Consider the following 22,863-nt stretch of genomic DNA (forward strand, 5'->3'; position numbering starts at 1 on the left):
TGTTAAAAGATTTTTTTATGTGGAAAGACAGGACATGATATAAGGAACTGAATAAAGAACTGTGAATTAAGAAGTTATAAATGTAATAAAAAGGAACATTTAAGGGTGGAATGTGAAGAAAAAGTAAGTGAGATAGGGTCAGAAACAATATAAACTTTAGTAGATCAAAGTCAAGAGAATGAACATGTATCAAAAGAGTTAGAAATGGTGGATACACAAACAGAACAAGAAAAAACAAGTACATTAGATAGAGGGCAAGAATTAAAAAAGAATGAAGGATATGATACAGATAAAGGTGAGGAATAAGAATCAGGAATAAATGATAGTGAAGATATGAAATGAAATTTAGTCATACAAAAAATAAATTCTGTTGGTAAAAGGGTGTGGGAGAGAAAAAGAAAAATTACAGAAGGGTTTAAGAAAGAAAAAAAGAAAGGGAAAGGAGGAAAATGATTACAATAAGACAATATTACTTGCCAAGTCTTGGCACAAAATGTTAATATTTTTAAAAAAGTTAGTAAGAAGAATAAGGATTTTTGAGTGGTGTAAAAAGCAGGAAAGTGATATTATTATGATATTAGAAGACATTAGATTTTTAACACAAGAGAGATGGCAAACTGAAGTGTGGTGGAGAAAATGTGATTTGGAAATTAGGGAGAGAGACTTGTTCTGGGATAGTCATTCTGTATATAAATACAATAAAAATTCTAGATATTATACTTGTTATAGTGGGTAGAACAACAGTTCTTGATGTAAGATGCAAAGATTATTTTTCGGATTTCTGCAATTTACACATGTGAGAAAAAGACAGAGAAATAGATGTTTAGAAACATTATTCAATATGTGGCTATAAACACTGATATAATTGCAGTGAGAGATTTTTATTGTAACTTAAGACAGTAGAAAAAGAAACCCTATGATGTGACATTAATGTTAGAGATTATAAAATATGGGCAATTAATAATTTGGAAGAGAAGTACGTGGACATGTAGTACAGGAGAAAAGAGAATGGAAATAGATTATATCAGCAGGCTTTATTAAAAGTAGAGGAAGGTATTCTGATGACAGGCTTTTCAGATAATTGGGCAATCTGAGTTGTGCTAAAAGGAAATTCTGAGTATATAAGTATAGGGAAGGGTTTAAAAAAATAAATAAAGTGAAATGGGATGATAAAGGGGCTGATGATATATTGACGTTATTGCAAGATCATGTGGAATGAAAGATTTTTATAAGGACTGGTCTGAATGGTGGTTGTGTTCTGACCAGAAGTATCAAGGGAGTTATTTAATATGGGGAAAAAATAAAAGGAGAAAAAAATAAAATATAAGAAGTTAAGTAATGATACTATTGATAGATTAGAAAAAATGATGAACGTTTTTTCTTTATTGAAGAGCTATATGATTTAAATAAGACAAAAAATAGAGCAGCCGTTGTATAAACAAATATATTTTTGGAAGAAAAAAAGAGGAAATTGCACCATATTTGAGTAAAATAATTAAAATGAATAATAGTATTATGAGAGAAATGAAAGACACATTAGGCAAACATAATACACAAGAAAAAAATATGGAAATTGTAAAAGGAAACATTAAAACATATTTTAAAGGACAGAGAATAAAAACAATAAAATGTAAAAAGTAGGTATGTTTTCTGATAAAGATAATAAGGATCTGGAAAAGAAAATTCTGATAGATGAATTAGAAAATGTATTAAAAGTAATTAAGCTAGAACTGGCAGCAGGTTCAGATGGAATAGAATATGGGATGTATAAGAATAACTCATTAGATTAAAAATGTGTTAATAGCATTACATGAATGGTTAAATAGAGGATTTCTTTACAAAGAGTTGTGTAGCAGTGACAAATGTGAGATACAGAATTGGAGATCAATAGTAGTAAGTAACATGGACTATAAAATATTTATGAAAATTTTACAAAAAAGAATGAAAGAGAAGGTAAGTAAAGTTATAAATGGGTGTATATATGGTATAAAAGGAAAAAGAGTTCAAGAATTGTTATTATTATGGGATTAGTAGACTGCATATTATATAGAAATGTTCAAGAAAAAATAATGGTGGTGGACTTAGGTAAAGTTTTTGATTCAATTCAACATAACGTATCATGGGAAATATTTTAAGCATATAAGTGAAAAGATGTATTACAACATATAGGTTTATAATAGTTAAGGCATTAGTTTAAATGGTTAAGTGAAGACATATTGCTTGAGAAAGGTATAACACAAGGGTGTCCATTGAGTGGTGTAATATTTGTGTTAGTAATGAATGTGATTTCAATACACATTAATAAAAAATGTGAAACATGAGTTATATTTCTAATGAAGGGATAACGATGCCAGTGCTTTAATATATGCAGATGATATTATTCTTGTTGCAAAAGATAGGAAAGGCAGGAGTATAGTGATAAATTACTTACAGGAATAAATACGAATAATAGAATTTTCCAAAAGTAGAAAGAAAAGTCAAGGATTAGGTTTTGAATGTATAATGGGAGGCATTAAATTTAATATGACAAAGATAAATGTACTTGGAAAAAAGTTTTCGGAGTCAAGAAAATACAGATATGATATGGAAATAAAAATTAAAAAAAAATAAAAAGAACTTGTCTTTTTTAGAAATCTTTTAGATTATCATTTAAAAATATGTATTTAATTAATTCAATTTTACTGTCTAGAATTTCTTATTTAGCAAATGTTTTCAGTATTCCTGTAATATATGAGAAGGAATTATATGATATATTTTTATTTTATCTTGGGTTCTAGATTGAACCAATTTAATAGGGAGGCTGTATATTAAGAAGGAAGAAGGAGGTCTAGGTTTGATAAACTCAATAATTTATACATCTTCTTTACATTTATATAGAGTAATGAAATGTTTAAATGACAAGGATGTGTTCTTATTAATACAGTTATTAAGACTGAATCTTTTGAATTTTAAAAGAAAGAGAGCATGTCATAATGAAATAAAAATGTATCAAGATAAAATTATACTTTGGAAAACAACTATTAACGAGATTGAACATGAGAGGAAACAATAGTATAATAATATTATGGAAAATATCTTCTTATATTTGCATGGAAAGAGTTCCATAAAGTAAAAAAGAGCACAATTAAAGTAAGAATAGGAAGATGTAAAGATATGTTGGGGTATCAAGATTTTCTATGGAGGTTGACAATACAAAAACTACTAGTGAAGGAATGTGAATATGCCCTACAAAAGTAAAAAGGATAGAACTTTATTGTAATGGCTTTAAAACTAGTGAACATGTTTTTTATAGTGCAGAATAATTAAAACATTATGGAAGAAGATCACAGATTCTAACTATATGGAGGGTTTCACAGAAGTAAATAAATTAAATATGGACATAATTGAATTTGGCTATTATAAGAACAGATGTACAATTTATATAAAATAATTGAAAAAAAATGTTTTGTATAATATGGTTGATTTGTAATCAAAGAGTGAGGGAAATTATATTTAATGAATGGTGAGATTTAGCAACAATTTTAAAAAAACAAGGTTTTGGTTATGAAAGTTGGAGTGGGGATCAGATAGTATTAAATGATCATTGTTTTTCTTTTTTAAGAAATAGTAAGATGAAGTCATTTGCTTTGTGTAGAAATTGTACATAATGTATATATTGTATGCAGTGTAAATTATGTACAGTATATGGAATGTAAATAAGTATTATTATTTTAATAAAGGACCCCTGCTCTTTTCAATAGATGCTGTGGGATTTTTACATCTACAAGAGCTAACACCAACTCAAACAGATGGGGCCTCTGTTTAACATCTTCACCAAAGGACAGCACACTAGGGAGTGCAGGCACCTAAATCACACTACAAGTTTTACAAAATGCTTTTCTAAGCCACCATATATCTGTATGGTCATAGGGTCTACAAAATTTACACTGCTAGCAATAAATCTAAACATTTTCCATTACCCAGTGCAGTAAGCATGTTTCCCTTTCACTGTCTGAATCAATCGCACTTTATATCATCTACCTTTTATAAGTATGCAATACTTCATCATAAAGCATGGGAGCCTGAACTGCCACTCAAGATATAATTGTATTGCTTTTGAGTATCTTCAAGTTTGCGTGAATGATATTTTTAATAACCATCATTTTTTTTCTCAAATTCACCCACCCCACAGTCAATTAAAATTGTTAGATCAAAAACACACAAGTTGCAACCCCAACCACGAACACAGTTCCTACAATGCTGCTCCGGTACAATAAAGGCTGTCTTGTATACCCACGAACCAACCAGTTCTTTAGTAATCCAATGTAAATGAACAAGTGTTGAAAATAAAATAGGTTTATTGTTGAAACCACACAATAAAAAATAAATAAAAAACTGTTTTTAAACAATTTTAAAAAGGTAACTGATTGAGTGCTTTCATCTCCATGCAGAGACTTCTTCAGAATCTAGTTGCCCTCCAAAAATTCATCTTTTTATAAACAGTATTTGCCAGTTATTGGTTAAACAACATCACATCATTAATTGTATAATTGTTGAATTGCATTGTTAAAGGCTAGCTTATGTTGAGAATACTAAGACACCATAAGTTGCATAAAATACATGCTACCAAAAACACAATTCAATAAACAATAGCAATAGGCTAAGCTACTGTTAAAAATGGTACGAGTTGTATAAATAAACACAGAATATCTAAACCCTGTACCATAAATACCAATACTAAAATATAGCATCATATGTCTTGTGTAAATATAAGTAATAAATAACAAGGTAACACATTGGTGTGTTACAAATAATCACCCCTAAGCTACTATAGCAAAACATATCCAAAGAGATGCACAAGAGATACATGAACGAATACATAGAGAAATAAATAATGTTAGAAGAAACTGATGGTGACATATATAAATGTATATTCTGAGCAAAGTATGTTAAAAAATCCAGTAACGCACCCTTGTAGGCTACTGAAATATTAAGGTATTAAAAAATGTATTTTAAAAAAGTGTATTAATAGATAAATATGTTGAACAATAAAAAATATATATATATAGTTGATATTATTATTCTATTACCATTTGAGAAATACATATATAAGATGTAAATGTTCAAATTCATTTATTAATATATGTATAATAAAATAGAATAAAATAAAGTAAATTGAATAAAACCTAATAATGTAATATAATATAAATATTCATGCGACAAATGTTAAGAATATTAAAATGTCTTATTAAATATATATTAATATTATACCCATAATAAAAAAATGTGTTGTTGAAAAAAAAAAAAATATATATATATATATATATATATATATATATATATATATATATATATATATATAAATATTACTTTAAAACCATATGAATATACAAAATTGAATAAATAAATAGTTAAATAAATATTTAAATGAATATAATTAGGACCTCCCTATTGTTTGTTAATATTAGTTTTGTGTTTCTTAGGGTCCATTGCCAATAATTTCAGTGCCGGAGTAATGGAGATGTGGTCATTAAGCCCCTTACCACAACATGCATCTAGTCATAATTGCCAGATCATTTCTCTGTACTCTAATCGTGTCTCCCAGTCTCCATCTCTTTCTGGGTGTACGATTTCTTCTAACACCCAAAACTTGAAATCAGCTTGTTTAAATATCAGTGCATGTCTATATAGTGCATTATTCTCATTATGTTTATTAATATCTCTAATATGTTCATATATTCTGGTTCTAAGGTGGCGTTCAGTTTTCCCTACATAATAACACCAACAAGCCTTACAGAATACTAAATACACAACCCCTTTTGAGTAACAGCTGTTGTATTTCTTAGCTCTGAGTGTCATATCCAGGCTTGGTATTCTTACTTCCTTCAATCCGGCAATATAAGAACATTGTGCACATCTACCACATCCAAAAGTCCCACATCTCTTATTAGCTCCACTGTATGTAGTTCTATCCTTTTCAATAATATTCTTAATATTTCTATTCCTTCTAAAACTATAATTTCTTCTACATTGAAAAACATCTGTTTTAGTTGCCATATTCCTAAACATCTCCCACGTATCATTAATACATTTTTTCAACCATCCTATACCTTTATAATACGTAAATGTCAAATAGGGTGTAGACCCTAAACTTACCAAGTCCTGTGCATTGAAATTATTGCTCATGTTATTCACATTGTTCACATCAGAAATAGAATCTAAAGTACCACCTTTTACCAGAAGAGGGAGATATTTATTTCCTCTTCCTAAAATTACATATTCCTTAATGGGACTAATAAATTCTACAGGATAACCTCTTTCACAAAACATTTTTTCTACATTATTAATTTCATCTAGAAATTCCACCTCATCAGAAATCATTCTGGCCATCCTGATCATCTGTCCCTTTACAATATTCTTTTTAAGTTGATAAGGGTGGTCACTATCAAAATGCAAATAAGCATTGGAATAATGTTCTTTTCTGAATATATTTGACCTATAACATTTATTACAATAATCTTTGCTTAGTTTTATATCTAAAAAGTGTATTTCTTCTCTCCCTATTTGATGAGTAATTTGTAAAAATGTAGTAGTATGATTGATGTAATAAATTAATTCTTTTACTGTGTCATATGATCCAGTCCATAGGACCAAAATATCATCCAAAAAGCAAAAATACTTGGCAATATATTGGCTATATTCTGAATTAAAAACATATTTACTCTCCCAGAACAACATTATAATATTTGCATATATGGGGGCGCATGCAGATCCCATAGCAACCCCCTCTTTTTGATGGTAATTGTCACCCTCAAAAAACACATAATTGTGTTTTAATATCAATTCCATGCTTTCCAACAATATTCTAAATTCCTCAGCTGTTAAGAGATTCATTTCAAGTAACATTTTCTCAAACCATTCTAGACCTAGAATTTGAGGTATAACAGAAAACAAATCCTTCACATCAATAGTGATGAATATAATTTCATCCGTGTAAATACTCTCCCCAATTTTCTGCAAAAAATCCCATGAATCCACTAAAAATGATCATATTTATTATAAAATTTCTTAACTTTAGTGTCAACATAAATGGCCAAAGGCTGAGTTTTAGATCCTTGTGATGACACTATAGGTCTCATAGGTGGGTTGTGTAAGGATTTGTGTGTTTTTGCTATACCAAAAATAACTGGTATAACCGGTTTTGGTACCTTTAAAAAATTATACAATTCTATGTCTATCATTCCTGTAAGAAGATTATCTTCTAATATTAAGTCTATTTTTCTATATGAAATATTAATTTCATTCCTAGTTACCAAACAATAATGTTCCTCGTTATCCAAAATGTCTTTCATCTTCTTAATATAATCCCATCTATCCATTAGTACCATCCCACCCCCCTTATCAGGTTTCATTACCCGAATATTGTCATTACTACTCAAATCATTGAGTAGTTGCATCTCAACCTAACCTTTGTCAGATTTTTACCAATTTTATTTCCATTATTATATTCATTGCGAACCTTATTAATAATGCATTTCTCAAAATTCAAAATTTCATGTTGAAGGGGGGATTGTAAGTACTATGTCTGGTTAATGAATTCACTTTATCCTGGGTTACTCTATCTTTATATATATGTTTAAAATTCAATTTACGTGTGAACATCTTTATATCCAATATTATATTTTCAATTCTAGGTTTGTTAAAAGGAAAGAAGGTAAAACCTTTTATAAATAAGTTAAAAAAATTCTCATTAATAGACATATCAGTATAATTAAAAATGTTAAAATTATTAAAAGTGTTGATAATAGTGACCTGTTGTTCTTGTTCTTCTAGTGTAAACTCTAACTTATTGTCCCCTATTGTATCTTGATCTGAATCTATACCTAAATCTCCTATCTGTATGTTCTCCCCATTTGTTGTACATTGTTGTTCATTGTAGCCTGTGCATATGATGATTGCTGAGTCCAATTCCTCAGCCTCTCTGATCTCCTTGGCTCGTCCATCTCTAAAGGGACATTTGTTCTGACATTATTTCCATATTCATTAGTATGAGAAAATTGTTCATGCCTATATTGACTATAATCATATAGTCCTCGCTTCCCATATCTATCCTGTCCTTCTTCTCCATATATATTGTTCCTATTATTCCTATTTTGTCTACGAGTATAAGGGGCCTTATTCTGCACATAACTTTTAACTTTGTTTTCACCATGGTAAGCCAAACCTTTTTCATATTCATACAAATCTCTTTCAAACTTCCTTAGTTTCCTATTAATGTTGGTAGCATGACCAGTGTCATGTAAAACTCTAAAATAAATATGTTTATATTCATCTACAGAGAACAATAGATCAGTATTAATTTCACTGTATAATTTATCAATTTCTTTTTTAGTTTGTTCCATTATTTCAATATTTCGTTTTATCATTAACTTCAACATTGCTAGCCCACAATCATTAAGAATATCACAGATACTTTGAAAAAACATTTTGTCTCCATTAATATTGTTTGGAAATTTATTTAGTCTTAACCCTTTAGGTACTATCTTTTCTTTCAAACATTTATCAAAGTACCAATTCCCAACTGTAAGGGATTTATATTTGAGTAACAGAGTTTTAAAAATCTTACATTTATCTTTATATGTCAAGCAGTTTCTTGTTCATCCAATTTTCCTTTTGTATTAGGCTGAAACGATTTGTTTAACCACAAATTAAAATCAATATCCTTATAAGAATCTATGACATGCTGTCCCACTTGTTCTTTGTTTACATTGGAATTAGAATTAGAAATAAAATGTCCATGCCTGCCATTTACTCACCTGTGAGTGTTGTCCAATGCAGTCTTTCCTCCTCCCGCCAAAGCGTCGCGGTCTTCTGACGTCATTCATGTTACAACATTCCCTCTCGGACTACTCTGTGCACAGGGGATGTCATTAGCGGAACCAGTAGAAGTAATATCAGTTTATGAGTGGGTTTGTATAACCCTCAAAAGTTCGTTTAGCATAGTACTATTATCCATTTACTCGGGTGAGACTCCTCGTAACCTGAACGGCAATAGTTGATGACTGGTAACCAAAAACACACAAGTTGCAACCCCAACCATGAACACAGTTCCTACAATGCTGCTCCGGTACAATAAAGGCTGTCTTGTATACCCACAAACCAACCAGTTCTTTAGTAATCCAATGTAAACGAACAAGTGTTGAAAATAAAATAGGTTTATTGTTGAAACCACACAATAAAAAATAAATAAAAAACTGTTTTTAAACAATTTTAAAAAGGTAACTGATTGAGCACTTTCATCTCCATGCGGAAAATTCTTCAGAATCTAGTTGCCTTCCAAAAATTCATCTTTTTATAAACAGTATTTGCCAGTCATTGGTTAAACAACATCACATCATTAATTGTATAATTGTTGAATTGCATTGTTAAAGGGCTAGCTTATGTTGAGAATACTAAGACACCATAAGTTGCATAAAATACATGCTACCAAAAACACAACAATTCAATAAACAATAGCAGTAGGCTAAGCTACTGTTAAAAGTGGTATGAGTTGTATAAACACAGTATATCTAAACCCTGTACCATAAATACCAATACTAAAATATAACATCATATGTCTTGTGTAAATATAAGTAATAAATAACAAGGTAACACATTGGTGTGTTACAAATAATCACCCCTAAGCTACTATAGCAAAACATATCCAAAGAGATGCACAAGAGATACAAGAACAAATACATAGAGAAATAAATAATGTTAGAAGAAACTGATGGTGACATATATAAATGTATATTCTGAGCAAGGTATGTTAAAAAATCCAATAACGCACCCTTGTAGGCTACTGAAATATTAAGGTATTAAAAATGTATTTTAAAAAAGTGTATTAATAGATAAACATGTTGAACAATAAATATATATATATATATATATATATATATATATATATAGTTGATATTATTATTCTATTACCATTTGAGAAATACATATATAAGATGTAAATGTTCAAATTAATTTATTAATATATGTATAATAAAATAGAATAAAATAAAGTAAATCGAATAAAACCTAATAATGTAATATAATATCAATATTCATGTGACAAATGTTAAGAATATTAAAATGTCTTATTAAATATATATTAATATTATATTCATAATAAAAAATGTGTTGTTGAAAAAAAAAAAAATATATATATATATATATATATATATATATATATATATATATATATAAATATTACTTTAAAACCATATGAATATACAAAATTGAATAAATAAATAGTTAAATAAATATTTAAATGAATATAATTGAATATAATTAGGACCTCCCTATTGTTTGTTAATATTAGTTTTGTGTTTCTTAGGGTCCATTGCCAATAATTTCAGTGCCGGAGTAATGGAGATGTGGTCATTAAGCCACTTACCACTACATGCATCTAGTCTTAATTGCTGTTCTAACAATCTAAATTGTTGTTTAACCAATGACTGGAAAATACTGTTTATAAAAAGATGAATTTTTGGAAGGCAACTAGATTCTGAAGAAGTCTTCGCATGGAGATGAAAGCGCTCAATCAGTTACCTTTTTAAAATTGTTTAAAAACAGTTTTTTATTTATTTTTTATTGTGTGGTTTCAACAATGAATGTATTTTATTTTCAACACTCGTTCGTTTACATTGGATTACTAAAGAACTGGTTGGTTTGTGGGTATATAATACAGCCTTTATTGTACCGGAGCAGCGTTGTAGGAACTGTGTTCTTGGTTAAAATTGTTAGATGCCATAAGGGTAACCAATCATTAGCGGACCAGAGTTCCGCTATGGCGACCCCTAACCGGGAAAAGCCGAAAGACAAACAACAACAACCATAGGGGTAGTCATACTTCTTCAGTTAATATAAAACTGGTTTATTTTTACTTTGACTTTTATCATAACTAAATCTATCTGTGACATTATACCACATTCTTGGTATCTTCTCTGCACATATAATGTTTGTACATCATTCATATTTTTACATACTCTTCTCCATTAGTAGTCAGTGTACTGACTGTAATCGCATAATGTTTCACAACATTTAACTTTATTTATCTTGACTGCTTTGAAGAATCCTATACTATTACTATAACACGTTTTCTGTATAACCTAGTACAATTATTTTCATCATTGATTTTATTAAAAATCTGCACTGGCCAGGTCAGAAAACTGCCAGATCATGATATGTACATTTGCATGATGAGCAGTCCCATATAGGGTGTTTGTGATTCAAAACAATAAAATAGTAAAATAAGAAAAATGAACAATAGATACATTTAAATAATATAATAGAACAAAAAATTTGGGTTTCCTCTTCTATCATGATACACTGAAGAAGGGAAAACCCAAAAGCTTTGTTCTATTAAATTATTTAAACGTATCTATTGTTCGTTTTTCTTATTTTACTGTTTTGTGGTTAATGGACATGGTCTATTGCAGCTTTTGTTCTTTTATTGTGATTCAAAACAAAACAGACTTCATGATGAGGGCAGCCCTAGAAGCACAGCTGGGTGTGATACCTGCCAGTTATGCATAATGATGCAACATGTATGATACTGAGGCAAAACAAAAGTGGTGCAGCAAAACAGAAACACATAAATGCTGCACAACAGAGCCATGCCCAGTATATATTTGAACCTGTCTGAATGCTTATTTTCAGACTGAGTAACTCACAAAGTAATGTTAGCAGCTGCTGCACCTGTAGTAAATGTATATCAGCAAGAGGAACTTATTGCTGTTGTCATGCACAACACTAAATTACATCGCCTCCGGAGGTGCAGTGTCATCCAGTCATGCTTAACATTTCATGCATGCCATGATACTGACAATGTGGACTAGTATGGTGCAGATGAGGGATAGCATTCAATAAACTGTGGGCATGTGTTGTCCTCATCTACGATAGCACAGAAGTCATGAAGAATCTATCCTAGATGATGATAAAGTATGAGTGGCTTTTCCTATATTAGCTACAGAGACTTTTTAGTGACAGAACAGAGACACAGTGGGGGTATCTCAGGCATCTGCCTCCAAAATACTTCATCAGTTTCTTGATGCCATGCTCATCATTTGGTGGAGCATAAATAGTTCCCCATGTAGCTCAGACAAGAGAGACAATATCATGTAGTATTTCTATGATATAGCTATGAAACTTAGAAAACAAAAATGGAACCGACCAGCATCACCAAACCAGAAACTTATCAACAAATGAATGTTAGCATAAAATAATATACGACTGAGTGCTTTTGTCTTAACAATACAAGACTTCATCATAGGAAATGCCCCATTACTCCCACCATTAAATATATGCCATTGTCCAATGAAATTGCACATATCGTGAATTAATAAATAAATAATCAAACCACATGAATACATAATATTCAGACATGTATGAACAATGTCAGTTCAATAAGTAGAAATAAATGAGCAAAGTTAAAAATGTTAAAACTTTAAAATAGTGGATTCTGTTGGGGAATAAACTAAAAAAGCCCTTTTCTTTAGAAAAATAACAAGCAACAAAGTGTCATTGATACCAGGGTGAGCACAAGGATTAGGCCTCAGCTGACAAATAAATTCCTTAAATTCTAATAATGTATCCAAAGCAGTCAACAAATCAGAAACAATGACTCTGTCAATAACAAACAATATAAACTTCTTAAAATTAAGACACCCCAACTATGTCTAAATAGAGCATTCATAGACTTCCTTTTCTTAATGTCATAAAGATGTTCCCTGATTCTTTCTTTTAATTTCCTGTTCATCTTCCCCCCATAGAATGCATTGCATGATTTGTAACTAGCGAGGTAAACCAGGTAAACCAAATGGGTGATGTTACAATTACACCTCTCTGGGCAAGGAATAGTCATTCCAAAATGATCAACTACAACATAAAGACCCTAGTGTATAAATCAACAATTTTTACAAAAAACATGTTCTCATACTACCCTGCACATAAGTTACATTTTTAATAGTGGTATTACTCTTCAAAATGCTCTTAAGACTTTTCCCTTTACTTAAAACTATCACTGGGGCTTCTTCCACCACATTTTTAAATTCCAACCAGGAAAAATAAGATTCCAATTTGCTATGACCAAATCAATATCCCTAAAACATCCACTCTGTAAGGGATAGTAAATACCGGAATTGCTGAATCAAATAATTTATCATTTCTTATCACACTAGTGGTTACATATAAATTTTGCTAATTATCAGATTTAATCCTTAAAATCGGTGCAAAACAATCACTGCATAAATTTATAATTTACATTTTAATATTGTCCAGTTATGCTATAGGGTACCCTCTCTCAATAAACATGCAAATTAATCTATGAATCTCATTAATAAACACATTGTCATCTGAAATAAGTCCTGATAACCTCACCATCTGACCTTTAACTATTGCCCTACATTGGTGAGGTGAATGGCAACTAGTTTACTGAAGGAATGAGTTGGAAAACTCCACATATGGAACACCTGTGACTTGTACCAATAGATTGTGAGGAATGACTTTCCACAGGGCATCCTGTTGGTGATGCCAAATATGCCTGGCTAATGACACTCTTAAGAAATCTATAAAATCGAACAGACCATGGGTACAGCTGTACACATCACAAAAAAGAAACATTATTGAGCATGGGGTTAGGCTGTTGAAAGCATGGTTTCACTGCCTGGATTCACCCTGTGGTGCCAAACAGTATAATCCTGTTACATGTACAAAAAATATTGTCTGTACATGCAGTGTTATACAATTTAGTTAGGAAGCATTTTTAGCATGGTGGGCACTTGCAGGGCCAGCACTTCACAGTGTTATAGGCAATGTAGCCTGAGTCAGATCAGGAGTCAGAGGAGGAGACAGCAGTAGGGGATGACTAAGTCAGATGGAGGTGGGCACAGGATACCGTGGCACTAGCAAAGCGGCAATGACTTGCACATAGCCTTAGAATGCAGTATACAAGAGTTAAGCAAATATGCTACAGTAAAAATAATGCAAGCAAACGAAACACCAGGCTGAGATTTCCTATGCATTGGCTGGCCATGCCATACATCAGACATAGGCCATGCAACTAACAATGTGCAAAGGGCAGGGCAGAGTTATCAGTACTTTCTTGGGCAGAGAAGAGAGCGCAGGAGTGGGTGTCTTTCACAGGGAGGTGTGTAAGTGTGAATGCTGAGAAATATGAAAATAGAAAATGCTTTTATGTAAAATGCCAGTACTGGGATCGGGAAGTTTTAATGCTGCGAATAGCAGGGTTCAGTGGAGGTGTGTGAGGTACTTGAGGCTGTTGAGATGTCAGCGTGGGTCTGCAGGGACAGAGCCTCAGCAGTAGTTACAGCACTGCTGCTTAGCCTACTGAACAGATCCTGGGCATGCATGGCAGAGTTTTCAACATTCCATGCACTCTCCAGCCATAAGAACTGCATCTATCAAGAGTTGCACTGGATATACCTTGACCCTGCCTAGATGCTGGTGTGCTGAGTGACTTTGAGCAGTGTCTTCTAGGAGATATGGTGTCATGTTGATGGCCACAGCCATGAGGATAGTATCTCCTGGGAGAAGACACCTCCACAATAGATGCTCCTATGGAAGTGCTACCACCACAGAAATGACATCTTGGTCATCCACGGCCATAATGGCCAACATCTGTAGATGTAGCAAATGACTGGCTCAGTTGATGACCACTTCTTGTTCCTGGCAGGTGAGCCAGAGAAGACATGACATATTCCAGAGTGTGATTCAGTGTATCCAATGAACTACACATAATGAGACATGCACTCTTGCACATTATGACATAGTCCTTGGATCATCCTCACTATCTCTGTCATGGCTGTAGTAGTACTAGCCTCTGCTTCAATGATGACCTTGTACATAGTTGAGTTGTAATCACTGACACACCAATCTCAGGGGGAGGGCAGTAAGAATGTCTCTCTTGAGCACCATTACCAGTCCACCTGTATTGGCCTCTCTGTTCATGAGTGCTTGGGGCAGATTCAGATATCTGTCTAGAGGGAGACCATAAGACGTCCCTGATTGATAGTGTCTCCATCAACCTGTCTTCTCTGTGATATCTGGGTATTCTAGGTACACAAAGACATAGAGACTGTGTCCATGGTACATGCTGGAGATGCAGTGGTCATAGTCCCTGTGTCCAGCACATACTGACTCTCTGACAGTGGCATCTCATCCCTGCCATCATAATAACCAAAGGCTCCAGATTGTTTATCATCATCAGACAGGGACAGTTCCTCACCACTGGTGCTGGATAAAGAATCACCCATGAATACACCAAAGCACAAAATATCAGTATGACCAAGCACCACAACTATATATGCAACTGAGAGTTTTGCAGATATCAACATGATAAAAGGTAATGCTTTATGAGCATACCTTGCCAGATGGATGTAGTTGTTGAATCCCACATGTACCTCTATACCATAAGGCAAACAACTTTAACTAAGTTTTATACTGACTAAAGAGTACAAAGGACTTGCAGGTATTGATACACTGAAATAGGACTACATACCTACGACATCTGTAGTGGATAGTTTCTGGGCCTGTCCAGCTGTGGTCTAACATCCAGCACCACACTGTTAGACTCTGTAAAGGTGCCACTCCCTTTCACAGAGACCATGAACTCCTCTGTCTCCATTAGAAGTGGTACAATCAATGCTATCTACCTGTTGCCCTATGCTCTTGTGCCAGGACTTTTGCTGTTTTTGTGGCACTACATATGATATCAGTGTTCCTACAATGCACCGCTTCATAATTATTGTCCTGGCCACCAATCACATTGGTTACAATCTCAGCCCAGGCACAGTCATGATAGAGTTGGTTAGCTTATGTATGTTGATGATCCATCACCATGGAGCTTAAGTACCTGGAGTACCTCCACATTCTCTTTTCATTACATGTGGATGATGTTAATGACCTACTATATGAATTATTCTGTTTCTGCTTGGCCTTTTTTTTTTTGGCATTGCTCTGTTAGTATGGAAAACAATGAAATTAACAGCCTTGATCCTGCATGGACCATACTAATCTTAACATCACTAGTATCCGACTTGACCATATATCATGCTGATTTTCTGCATAATAGTTACATATCTGTATCCATGCACTTTAATTAATGCCAGGGTCTAGGTTTACCTAGCAACATGTATGCCACAAAATGATTACAGAATTGCAGCTGACCGAGGACAGATGATTGTTCCTATCACTGTTACATGACATATGACACTATCACGATTACAAATATTTTGACTACTGACATATTTGCAATGCATACAGCACTAAATTTGTATTGACTGTGACCTCAGGAGTCCCACCCAATGCAACAATCTTGCTGCCCAGTAATTACTATGCTCTTGTAATCCTCCTCAACACATTCAAAGATACTGACAAAATTACGTTCCTTATAGCCAGTAGGTTTATTAGCAGTTAAATCATTCATAGTACAAATGAATGGAGTTATAAGAAGAAGAATTTATTTTATACAAGCGGATATATTTTTGCTGAAGAAATGTTTTTCAAAGTCACCTTATATAGAAATCAATTTCTTAGCACCAGAGGTTTCTTCAGTAGTGCACAGAGGATCTGTGCTTCTAATCATCCCTACATCATGTAGCTTCACCTGGCTAAGTTTGATAATTATGTTCACTAGGGATAAGTTCATTACTATTTCTGAATAACTTAATTTGCATAACCAGAAAATCTGGTAACCATCATGCAGATGTCTCCTTGATGCCATGCACATGCCTGGGTCCTTGTGGGCAGCACTATGCACATGCAGTTTGTGAATTACATTTGGGGGGATATTCAGTTCCATACTTAACTGCCTGAACACAGAATAGATTTAGTCCCTGATTTCTTAACAGCATATACAGGGACTGAAGACTACCATGTTTCACACATTAAAATACCATTATGGACCAGTTCAATACAGTACTTATATTTTCTGAGTTTGCTATGTGTCACACAAATGAAATGTCTGCTGATGTTCATTACTGCATGGTAGGTAGGGCACATGAGACCTACTTTGGGAGCCATTTGTCTGCCATTTTTTCCCTGAGATTCTTCAGGCTAAGACATCATGTCTGGAGAAAGAGTGGAGGTGGTATGAAGAGACTCAAAGACATTTCTGCATCTTCTCTATTAGGATTATAGCCAGAGACTTATGCAGCAGTACTATAAAGGGCCTCAATATAAGACTTGAAGCCTGGAATGGTTTAGCCTAGGCTGTCTCATGTAGGTGGCATCCAGTGCATTAGGGAACAGTGCCATCATGATTACAGTGACATAGGATGCTGCAGTCCTGAGCTCCTTGGCGATGGAAGGATTAAGTTAAAGAGCAGGTGCTTCCTATGTACTGCAGATTTAAACTGGAAATGTATGCCATCCAGAAATATTACACAGTGCCTTTTTGTGTCTGCAGCCCTTGAAGATATCAAAATGAATAAGCAGCTGCACAAGAAATGATTGGGGTGCTTAAGAAAGCACTGGGGTGAGTATATGTTTCATAATATCCTACTTTTAATAGCAACAGTAGTAAGGATTCATTCCAAAAATATATAATTTTGATCCACCAGTGCCACTTGTGTCATTACTGATGTAGGTGAAAGGTAATAGCAGTATGACTGGTCAATGTTATTATTGTGTTTGGTCATGCATCCTTTAGTATAGGTGCATAAGTGGGTCAGTATGATACAGCTCTGTTCCTACAATGTAAGAATGCATATGATTCAAACACCCCACAGCTGGGTTAACATGATAAAATATTTAAGGTTTATTTTACTGTCTTATTATTATAATTGCAGTATTGGATGGGGCAAATATTTAAGACCATCATTACTGGTTGGGTGGAAGTCTCTATAGAAAAGCGATTGTGTTCCTTTACATATCACCTGTCAGAGATATGTATGTCAGAGTAGCATGCCTTCTTTCTATATGTTCATTTGTCTCAGACATCATTACTGCATATTAGATTACAGGCAGCTGTTAGCCTGTCTAAATAGCTCATCACATTAATCCTATTTTTTTGCCAGACTGCAAGTGATGATTGCTGTTGTTTGGGGTCACCCTATCAGTAGTATATACACACAGCCTTGCTAAATTTAAAAGTATTTTGTGATCCACCAATTATATTATGTTTAAGTGTATCATATCCAGTATAGTAGGAGCTTCAGTTTTTCACTGTATTTATACTTTTGCCCCCCCCCATCCCGTCACTACCCTTGGTCTTTAATTATCTTGCTTCTCTCCATTCCTTTACTATTATATACAGCAGCACAATGACCTGTACTCATTAAACTGACAAGGCCTGTCTGTCATCCATAGGTGGCAACAGCAGTGCCACCACTGCCATTACCACCCCAGAAGCACCCAACACATATTGGTCCAGGACTGTAACAGTTACCTCACACCTTCTGTCCTACCGACATCACCTGATTCAGATAACCCTGCACTGGATGCTGGTAAAGCTGTACCAGATGTTTTGTCCTGTTGACAAAGGATAGATAGTAGCAAACTTAGAAACAGTTTCTATATATGATATTTTTGCCCCCTTGACAAAATATTATATAATCCTTGTATGGAATAATCTGAATATAATTACCACTGATCAGCTTATAAATACCACCAAGAAACTTGTAAATACTTAAAATGAATATAAAAAGCAGATTTATGATTATGGTTGCTTTTCTGGCAATTATTTGTCATTTTAGACTAATGTTTCCATGTAAGATACTAAATGTTTTAATGTTTGTTATTCTCCTTTTTATTTATTACTTGTAGGTTGTGTTAGATTGTGTGGCTGTTAAAATATTTTTTTATAAATAAACATTTTCAGAAGAATACATATAGTGCAGAAAATGCATTTTAACAAAATCGTTTTATGTCACTATCTTTGTATACAAAAGTGAATTTCTTCCATCATTGAGAAGCTTATCTGAGTTACTTCATGCCAAGGCAATATATGATTTATTTACATATGGTAAAGAGACTTCCAATTTATACTAATATTAATAAAGTTCAGGAATTAGTACATGGGTGGCAATACTGTTCAGTTCATAGATGAACAATATTTGTTGCAGTCATACCTTACCTCTAATCTGGATTACGAGATGGATGGTCTGTTTAGCCTCAAGTTGATGTTAAAATGTACTTAGATACAACATTGTCTTTTACTTTTGCTGATTATGGTTGATGTATACATTAATACATTTTTACAATGATATATTATTTCATTTTACTTTCTGTTTGTTATAAGCTATCTGCAGTACTATTGCTGTCATAGTTGTACCTCACTACTACATAGGCAATCTTATCCATTATATATTCTGATTTGCTAAATCCACACAGGTGCAGGTGTGGAACCTTTAAATGATAATATGCAAGCAGTAAAGTCCCTATTCTGCATGGCTGGATTAATGTTTACAAGCCAAATGCAGTTGCTAGCAATGAAACTTGACTATGCCTGCACGTATGAGATGCTGAGGTAAAGCATCAAAGTTACTGCATATTCAAATTAAATAACAACATACAGACATGCAGAAGAGGTAGCTATACCTTGCTCTTAGTTGCATGAATTCTTCATAATATACGACCATCTTTCATTTAGCTCTAACAAAAGCACAGCTTTGATCTCAGCTGAGTTCACTGTGGCCTATATTTTCCCTGAAACAGATAATAATATTTCTAGAATTTCCAATAATTTCAGAAAGAGCTGGCACCTCCTGGGGTGAACCACTTAAAGAATGAAAGAGGCAGCAGTCACTATAATCAGCCAAATATTAATTCAAACATACAGTTAACTGTGGAGAATGTACCTTATTCTGGATGTTTATGCAAGTTACAGATAATATATCTGTGATTGTTACCATATATGATTTTATTGCTCATCTGCTATTCATTCATACAATCTGGCAATATGACAAAATGAAGAAAATTCACCCCACTACTCTGGTACTAGGAATTCAGAAATATCTAAGGAACCAATGTATATTCCATAAAGAGTATTTAATGGTTCCAAGCCTGCTATTTGTCCTTAGTATAAGCTGTTCAGTAATTATATGGAACCCTTTTAATAACACTAAACAGCATGGCCATTCCAATGAGGAAAAAAGTTAAAGCCAGTGCTACACCCTGTCTAACAGCAATCAACTCACTTAATGCATAAAGAGATAGTTTATGGGAATATGTCATTTACTTAAAATTTGTTTTCTTTTTGATCAGTATAAGTAACTATGTAACTCACTTAAATATAAGAAAATAAAACTGAAGAAAGATTAAGATCAAACCAGTAGAAGGTATAAAATATATCTAACCAATTCGTACACATCTTAAATTACTTATCAAGGTAGACTCACTCATCTGAGCCGTTATGCCAGTACCAGTTAACATGAAAGAGTCAATGATTTCAGCAACTTTTTCTACAGGTATTGCAAATACCACTCATCCTACTGATCCATAATTCTGTAATGATAATCTCTCTCAGGGGCATATTCCCATGGATCTTTCTGTGTTCCATAAAAACCAAGACAAAAGTCTGCTTCAGAAACTGTGAACTTTATTGATAGCAGTTGATGGTCTTCTTTCTGTTTAAAAAAAAAAAACTACAAATGAGTCAGTCATCAGTGCCTCTATTCCAGTAATTAGGAAATTAGCAGTACTTTTTCCCTAACACAAAACTAGTAATGTAAATAAACTAACAAAACCTTTACTCTATCGTACTACTATCCCTCCCAAGCAAAGTTATTAACAAGGTTATCTAATAGTCATCTCTCTCTTTTCAACATGATTTCTGAGTGGGCCACATCAAAAACTTAAAATTGCTGATGTCACTTCATTGATAGCTGTATATACTGGTCAATGTCCTCCACAGATCATGAAAATCACCTTAACATCATCAAGGGGTTATATATCAAACATTATCTTCATGCTAGGGAATGTCTATTACGCAAGCACTCATTAGTACATTTGCAAATCTAAAATAGATATGGTCAGCATTTCCCAGACTATGTTAACACCAATATTGTTGGGCAAATAGAAAAGCTACACCCTAGAGGCATTTATTTCCTTCATCTTGTCCTCACCAAGCTAGCTCCTGCCCACATCTCACTCCACATCTCCTCATCCTTGCTTAAATCTGACCACTAATCAGTCATCTTCTTCATCAGGCCCAGTGATACCACCCACCACTAAATGAGGTTGTCTTTAGGTAATTCTGTGTAAGTAAATTTACTTTAGCTTGTAGAAAACCTAGCAAAATCCATAACAATCCCAAGTGGACTCAGCTGATAAAGACTCTAAATTTACCTGAGTCCTTTTCTAGCACGTAAACAGCTGCACAGAAAAGCAGTACTCATCTACTCTAAATATAGTGGTAAATTTAGTAATAATCCTTTCTAGTTGAGCTCCCATATTAATAAACTGTAAAAAAAAGGAACATCATAATAACAATTTGTAAGAAATCTCCACACCCCTACCTCAAGATCATACTAAGTATGTAAGCAAGGAACTTACAGAAAAAGTAAACTGGAGTATGAGCTTAAGGTGGATATTGATACCAAAGGAAAGTAGAGATCTTCCTTCATTTAAGTCAGAAAATTAAGGAATAATATCCAGTAATGCTACAAGCACATCCATAATATTATCATACATTCTTTGTATGCAAATTTAGTTCTAGCATTACATACCTGCCCACAATGTTGACCCCACTATCCTTGAAAATGTAGTTTTTCCTGAAATTAGTAGTCTTAGAATCCCCATCAAAGGTTAAAATAATACTTATATGGGACCACACATTATACCAGGCTGTGTTCTCATTAGGGACAAGTATGCACCACCAGATCCTCTACTTAATTTGTTCAGTTTCAGCCTGTGAATATAGTCTGAGCCTGATGCTTGAAGAACAATCACTGTAATTGTTCTAATAAAAGAAGCTGCTCTAAAGACGAAGATAGTTATAGGCCCATGAGCCTCATCAGCCTTATATGGAAGCCTTGGAACATGTAATAGCAGGACTCATTACTGTGGATATTAGGCAGCATAATTGTTCTAGACCCCAGTCTGTTTGGTTTTGTGAAGGGCAGGTTCTGTATCCTGAATCTAGTAAGCATCTTTGAAAAGGTTACAGAGCCTGTGGACAGCGGCTACTCATTACATGCGACTTATCTTACCTGACTAAATATTTTGACCTTATTCCCTATGTTCGTATTGTTAAAAAAAAGACAAAATAAGCATAAACCCCAACATTTTCTACTGGATTTCAAAGGGGGTATCAAACAGATAACAAGTACTGAAAGTTATGGATATCTTCTCTGAGCATAACATTGTAACTAGTAGGGTACCAGAGGATTTAGTGCTGGGTCATCTCTTGTTCAGCATTTATTTTGAAGACATCAAAGACAACATCTTAGAAGTGATGCTGACCAATTGTGCTGATGACTACAAGCTGGGCACCCACTGTCTGTTTATCCACTTATACCATACAGCTCCAGAAAGAACTAGAATATGAGAATACCTAGTGCACAGAAAATGGTGACTTTAATTACCTCACAATTAACTGGAAATCCTATATGACATCAAATGTACATGCACAGAGATTCCTGGATTTTGAAAATGCAAACACCCTGGACCAGATAGTCAATACACCAACCTCGGTGCAACCATACTGGATCTGGTCCTTACTAATATGAGAGAGTGCTGCATATCTCCTACCGTAATGCCTTTCCCCTAAGGTCAAACCACAAAATGGTCTCTTTGAAGTAAAAATAAAACCTGGACCCCCAGCTAAACCGGGAATATTCAGGAACTACTCTAAGGCTAAACTCCTGCTATTAAGTGAGAACCTGACCAAATTTC

The 22,863-nt window shown here is 33.5% G+C and overlaps 1 protein-coding gene across 1 annotated transcript in view; it reads left to right on the top strand.

Moving 5' to 3' along the window:
* Nucleotides 1-204: 204 nt before the first annotated feature.
* CCDC142 (coiled-coil domain containing 142) overlaps nt 205-22,863 on the top strand; it is a 918,569-nt gene continuing 895,910 nt past the window's right edge. Inside the window, exon 1 of the mRNA XM_044063462.1 lies at nt 205-295. Coding sequence (XP_043919397.1) covers nt 205-295 — 91 coding nt within the window. The remainder of the gene's footprint in view (nt 296-22,863) is intronic.

This window comes from Protopterus annectens, chromosome 2.part1 (genome assembly GCF_019279795.1).
Source record: "Protopterus annectens isolate FY-2018-M chromosome 2.part1, PAN1.0, whole genome shotgun sequence".
Classification (NCBI taxonomy): domain Eukaryota; kingdom Metazoa; phylum Chordata; order Ceratodontiformes; family Protopteridae; genus Protopterus; species Protopterus annectens.